At 43.5% G+C, this 6,928-nt stretch overlaps 1 protein-coding gene across 2 annotated transcripts; it reads left to right on the top strand.

The window, feature by feature from the left end:
* Positions 1–626: 626 nt before the first annotated feature.
* LOC150044737 (uncharacterized) lies at positions 627–4,469 on the top strand. Of its 2 annotated transcripts, none has more exons than XM_090320961.1 (5): positions 627–982; positions 1,168–1,361; positions 2,254–2,295; positions 3,236–3,456; positions 3,732–4,469. In XM_090320961.1, the coding sequence occupies exons 1-5, from the start codon at positions 815–817 to the stop codon at positions 4,400–4,402; spliced, it is 1,296 nt and encodes a 431-aa protein (XP_090177087.1). In that variant the 5' UTR covers positions 627–814; the 3' UTR covers positions 4,403–4,469. The 2 variants fall into 2 exon arrangements, with proteins under 2 accessions (XP_090177087.1, XP_090177088.1); XM_090320962.1 differs by having other exon boundaries at positions 3,236–3,411.
* Positions 4,470–6,928: the final 2,459 nt, after the last annotated feature.

Below are 6,928 nucleotides of genomic sequence, written 5' to 3' on the forward strand. Positions count from 1 at the left end.
TTCCAAAATCTTGTGTTCATTCCCAACAGCAAGAAAGAATGAAAGGATCTCTGGTGAGTTGCTTTTTCTCACTTTTTTTTATTTTGCCAATACTTCTATGATTTTCCCACTTGCATTTTTTACAGATGACAGCACAGATATTCCTCAGGAAAAAAAAAGATTAGGATACAGAAACCTAACAACGTCCTAGTAGATCAATGTCAAAAATACGTGCAAGGTGGGCTGGGAGGTTGATCTAGTGGTAGAGTGTTTGGCTGCCATGCAAAAAGACTGAGGTTTGATTCCCCCGTACCACATACATAAAAAATGCTGGAAGTGGTGCTACGGCTCAGTGGGACAGCTATAGCCTAAAGAAAGCCCAAGAACAATACTCAGGCTCTGAGTTCAAGCCCCAGGACTAGCAAAAACAAAAAAATGTGCCAGAGGCAAAATGCTGAGAAGGCACTGTGAAGCAAAATGGCTTGTGCAGGATGAGGGGAATAGTGACAGTTCAGGTTGGATCTTACCTAACAAAGGCTCCTTGAGTCTGAGACCAGGCTAGTACCTAGGCTTAGTTAAAGACGTTGGGATTTTACAAACAAGGCATGCTGTTTACTACATCCACATGTATCTTGTGAGGTGGGAGGGAAGATTCAGCCTCCAGTATGTCTTTGGGGAGGTCTTCTGTGAGCAAGGAGCTTTAGTCATTGGGCCCTGAAAGGTGACCCTACCTTCCTCACAATGGAACAGAATATGGAACCCTGGTAACCAAGCCACAGTAACTGACAACCAGCTCAAGCCAGCTCCCTTGGCCTGTGGCTCAGGAACTAGAAAGATGTTGCTGTGCTGTTGCCAAAGGTCAGGAGACTCGAGTCTCAGGCATGAGAGATATGGATGCCTCGCTAGAAGATGTAGATGCTGGATCAGTGCCAAGCTACAAATCCAGTATATCAGGTCTTTCTCTAGGAAGAAAGCCAGGAAAATCCAGGGCAACTCAGATGAGGTATATTCCTGAGAGGAAACCCATTTGACCCCACCATCCTCCCCACACACTACAACCTTGTGTGCTTTCAAGTGTCTATACTGAGATGACAGTTTGTGTCATTTTCAATCTACTCTCTCCCAATTCCTCAGTGTGAAGTGTGCTCCCATTTCTGTTTGAATGATCCATTGTTTTTGCCACCATAGTGTGACCATGAGTCAGCTCAGACTCTGAATGAGCCTTGTAACGTATGGATCCTGGAGGAAGGCCTGTTGGAGACGCTGCTGATAACGCTGATCCCTGCCTACAAGAAAGGTGATCTCTTTTATGTGGGAAATTTCCTGCACAATTTCAGACAGTGGGGGACAATGGAGCAGTTGCTGGATATTCTCTTGAAAAAGTGAGTGTTCCCCCTCCAAACCCAGGCTTGCTCAGCCCCTCCTGGACCAGCCTTGGAATACGTGGCCCTTCTCTGAGCCTGTTTGATTCACTGGGGTGTTCACAGGGGAGCTTAGCATGATACAAGTGCACAAGCTGACTACTTTATTAAGACTGGGCCACCATGCCATTTCATTTCCCTCACAAGCTACTGGAGTCTCAGCAGTGTGCTTACTGACAAGATGGATGACAGGCATGAGTGAGTGGCACCCAGTTGCAGCCCCCACCTCGGTGAGGTCCTATGAAATCCCATTTTCCAGTAGGAAATAAGGTTTCAGTAGCAATGGCCGAGGCCTGTGAAGTACTGGAGACAGAGGAAAGGCTGGGGGCTGAATCACTTCTGAGTCATCAGGTAGGGATTATGTTAGCTTTGCCTGTTAGAACCTCAAAGCACTTACATGTTGGTGTGTAGTCCAGTCCTGCCACTTGAACTCAGGCCCTGAGTGTCATCCCTTTGGTGTTCAAAAATCAGCACTGTACCATTTGAGTTATAGGTCACGTTCTGGCTTTTTGCTGCTTAATTGAACACAAGTGCTTCTAGACTTTTACTCACTAGAGTGGCTTCCAACTGTGATCCTCAGATCTCAGCCTACTGAGTGGCTAAGATTAGAGGCATGAGCATTGACTTCTTTATTTAGAGCATTTATTTAATTAGAGCATTTACTTATTTAGAGGTGCGCTTTGGACAGATGCATAGAGGCCTCTTAGCAGAATTTTCATGGAACTGTATAGACATATGTCACTTGGGTAGTTTTATATTCCTGCCTGGGATTTAGCTAGCCCTGTACTTGTCATGTTCGCTCCATATTGGAAAACCATAGAGTTGACTTCCTTCTCTTCTTCCATCGCTACAGATCCATCCACCGTAGTTGGGAGGAAGATGAGCAAGTAAAGAAGTAAGTGGACTTACACAGAAATAAAAGATTTGTCATGTAAAACTGGGTATAATTTTTTTATTGGTCATGAGACTTAAACTCTGGGCCTGGGTGGTGTCAATGAGCTCTTCATCTCAAAGCTATCACTCTATCCCTTGAACCATAGCATTAATTCAGGATTTTCTGGTGGATAATTGGAGATAAAGTTCCCACAGTCTTTTGTGCCTAAGCTAGCTGTGACCCTCCTTCCTCAGATCTCAAACTCTTGAGTAGTTAGACTTGCAGTCATGAGCCAGCAAGCCTGCCTAAAAATATTGGGTATTTTTGAGGCATCTAATCAAAGCACAAGTTTCTTGTTTGCACATCACTTATGATTTCTATCAGGTCTTGAGGTTGGGACTTAAGTGGATGTTAGATAACACAGTTTGAGGGCCCCCAAGGTTTGGCCTAGTGGTAGAGTGCTTGCCTAGCATGCACCAAGGCCCAGGTTCGATTGCTAGGTAGCACATCCATAGAAAAAAATAAAAAGCTGGAAGTAGTGCTGTGCCTCAAGTGGCAGAGTGCTAGCTTTGAGGAAAAAGCCCAAGGACACTGGTCAGTGCCGTAAGTTCAAGTCCCAAGACTGCCAAAAAAAATACATAACAGAGTTGTGGGTGTGATTGTGAGTGTGGACACTCATGAATTACAGCTAGGGCTGTGTGCAGAAAGTCAGATCCTGTGGGGAAACAACCTTCTCTTTGCCTATGACTGAGCATTTTTGAGGACTGTCTCTCAGAAGCTTCTGGAAACAGCGTGTAAAAGTCATCCTGTTCTCGGGTGTCTCTTTCCTCCTGCCAGCACACAAGTGCACATCTCTGCAGGATAGCCACAGCATTAGAGTCCTGCAAGAAAGGGGCTTTGGTAGAAGACTCAGGATGGAGAGAGAAGGGGCTCACTTTCCTTGTCCCCAATGTGCCCGCAGCATCGTGTGTTCCATGTTCACGATGTGGATGGACTTCTACCCCAGTGATTTCTATGAGGTCAAGAACTGCCACACCCTGACACGACTCAAGCTCTACATGAAGCTCCACATGCCGGCCTCGGAGCTGCTCTTCCGCTTACACATCCTTTTTGACCAGCTGGAGGAATGCGCGACCAGTAAGACCAAGAAAAAGAAGTCCTGGTGTGGGCGCCTCAGAGCCTGTGAGTAGGAAGCCCAGCTGGTCTAGGTACTGGTGGGCCCTTACTTGTACCCAGCTTGGCAAAATGCCCTTTATGGGTGGTGTTGGCCAGGTAATGTCAGTTCTCTGTTTGAAAGGACTCGGGCATAAGCACTCATTAGAAAAACCCTACATCTCCTCACTGTTCAGTCCAAACTCCAATTCTACAGCTTCCTCCATTAGAGCCTCATGGAAGTTGAGTGACACTTCCACTTGCAGAGTCCACTCTAAGAATCCTGTACCTATTTCCATTCTTAGGTTTGGGTCACCGTAGAAGAGCTTCTCCTGAACTCCAGATGAAAAACCCACCAGTGGAGCTGGTGACTGATGGACATGGAGAATCATCACTGCACTCCAGAAAGCATGGGCCTTCTGTAGAAAACACCAAACAGATTTGGAGTCCTGTGGTGGATATACCTTGTGCTCTGAACGCCATGTGTGACACAGTTGAACCCACAGATACTTTGGCGGAAGAGAAAGAGCAGCCAGAATTCACAGTCTACCCAGAGTCAGTCCACGTGAGTCAGAGCGACACTCCACTTACTGTGCAGGCTAAAGAGCCACATGCTGGGCTCATGGAAAATGTCCCCAGCTTATGTGTGGGGGAAGGAGCAAGTGCAGTCTCAATGCTAGATTCACTGGAGGAAAATGAATTGATCCTCACAGAATATCCAGACCCATCCGTCTCACCACAGGAGAACCAATCTCCAGTCGACAACCTAGAATCCATCCCCCTCTTAACTCAGGAAGGACATTCTGTTTCTCTTGAGGAGGGAGACACTTCTGAAGACTCTGAGGTAGAATTACTGCCTGAAGGCAACTTGGAGGCCAGTCTGGATTTAGAGCTTCCCTGTCCCCTTCCTAAAAAGATATCTCTTTATCTTGCTCTCATGATTGTTGTCAAGTGTTCATTGTATTTCCTTTTCTAACTATTAAATGCTCATTGTTAATATTATGGTGTACAGTTCGTCAGTCCTTATTATACTATGTTTTACTTTCAACCTACAATCTGATGCCCCAGACACATGGGTCATGGGTGTGGTAAAATCCAGACGGGTGGGAGGGTGGGAGGGAAATGGGGACTATGTCATTAGAAAGGGTATCAATGTTTGTAAAATTACGCACCTTCTTCTGGTGAATATAATGTAACCCTTCTATTAAACACAATAAAAAATATTTAAAAAAATAAAATATTAGACCTTTTACAAGAGTTTACACAATAAAAAAAAAACCAACTGGCCTGGACCTGTACAAGATAACCTTACTGGATATACAGGGAACTATGAAATGCATGGAATTGCAGGGAATCAAGGCCGGTCCTCCTTGGAGAGACAGGTTGGCTACCAAAGCTTAAGGACAGAGCAGATGCCTGTCAATTGGGAGAAATGCCAGAGTAACTGAAGTAATATGTGGGACTCTGTTATGTGAGTTCAAGTCTGTTTATGTATCCATTGTTCTTTGTACAAATATCTAAGAAAATTAAAACTCCACAGTAGCATCAAAAATCTACTTTGGCCTTGAGTGTGGCCTAGTCGTAGAGTGCTTGCCTACTATACAAGAAGCCCTTGAGTCAATTCCTCAGCACTGCATACACAGAAAAAGCCAGATGAGCCACTGTGGCTCAAGTGTCAGAGCACCAGCCTTGAACAAAAAGTGGACAAGGACAATTCCTGGTTCCTCAGTTCAAGCCCCAGGACTAGCCAAATAAGAATTCATACCATTTTCTGCATATTTTGAAATAGATCTAATTTATCTAACCCTACTTCTTTTTTGCCAGTTCAGGGTTTGTGCCACAAAGCCAAACTCCTGGCTTCAAACCTTACTATTTTTTACTCATTTAATTTTTTTACATAATCACATTTCATGCTGTCTTCATGAATACCATAAAGCATATGCTTAGTATAATATAATGGTAAAGGTAAAACTTAAGAAATTAATAACTAAAATTTCTTTACTTTTTATTTTTATTAGTATTATACCATTAGTACAATTTTATGAGAAAAGTTACCTAGAATGTTTATTTTAGAGTCAAATAATCCATTTTGATAAATGATATCAGCCTATATCATTTATTTCAACACGTTTCAAACTATTGTTTTCAATAATTAAAATACATATATATTTGTTATAAATGAACGTTATGACTTGGGGGAGGGGTTTTGGGGAGAAGGGGAAGGGAGAAAAGGAGGGAGGGGGTAACAGTGTTTACAAGAAATGTACTCATTACATATATAACAGCAATCTCTTTGTATATCACCTTGACAACAAAAATCAAAAAAGTATAAAACTTTTAAAAGTCTACATTGGGGAGAATTTTTTTTTGCCAGTCCTGAGCACAGTCCTTGTTTTTGTTTTTGTCTTTTCTTAAGTCTAAAGCTCTATCACATGTGCCACAGCACCACTTTTGGCTTTTCTATGTATATTGTACTGAGGAATCGAACAGGGGTCTGCGTTCATGGTAGGCAAGAACTCTTCCACTAGGCTAAACTCACAGCCCCAGTGGGAAGGAAATTTTTGACAAAATATGTAGGAAATATGTACACTGAGAAGCAAAACCATCAACAGAAGAAATGATATTTACATAGATGGATAAACACATGCCAGTATCATGGCACATCTCCGTAATTCTAGCCTCAAGAGTGGCCTGTTTGGGCCAGGAGTTTGCCGGCTCAAGTGGTAGAGTGCTATCCTTTAGAAAGCCCTAGGACAGGGCCGGGAGTTTGGCCTAGTGGTTAAAGTGCTTGCCTAGCATGCATGAAGACCGGGTTCGATTCCTCAGTACCACATACATAGAAAAAAGCCGGAAGTGGTGCTGAGGCTCAAGTGGTAGAGCTCTAGCCTTAAGAAAGTCCAAGGATGGTGCTCAAGCCCTGAGCTCAAGCCCCATGGCTGACAAAGGAAACAAAAGAAAGTCCTATTCAAGGCTGGAGTGTGGGCTAGTCGTAGTTTGCTTGCCAAGCATGCACAAAGCCCTGGGTTCAATTTCTCTGTATCACATATACAAAAAAAAGCTGGAGGTGATCTCAGAAGGCTGAGATCAGAGGATCACAGAGATCACAGTTCAAAGCCAGCCCAGGCACTAAACTCCATGAAACTGTTACTTCTAATAAGCACCAGAAAACCAGAAATGGCACTGTGGTTGTAGCCTTGAGCTGAAGAGCCCAGGGACATTGCCCAGGCTCAAAATTCAAGTCCCACATCCGCAAAACAGAGAGAGAGAGAGAGAGAGAGAGAGAGAGAGAGAGAGAGAGAGAGAGAGAGAGAGAGAGAGACCCAAAATGTAGATTTATGAAAGTTAAAAAACAAAAATTAAGTAGGGATATCAAGGCTTGTGAAGTATTATATTCTCTCTGGTGAATATAATGTAACCCATTAATTATAATAAAAAAGTAAACAAATTAAATGGCTATGTGTGTTTTCTTGTACTCTGTAGACTTCAGTTGGATTGTGTTGGG

Source organism: Megascapheus bottae, chromosome 29 (genome assembly GCF_031878675.1).
Source record: "Megascapheus bottae isolate mThoBot1 chromosome 29, mThoBot2.hap1, whole genome shotgun sequence".
NCBI classification, from domain to species: Eukaryota; Metazoa; Chordata; class Mammalia; order Rodentia; family Geomyidae; genus Megascapheus; species Megascapheus bottae.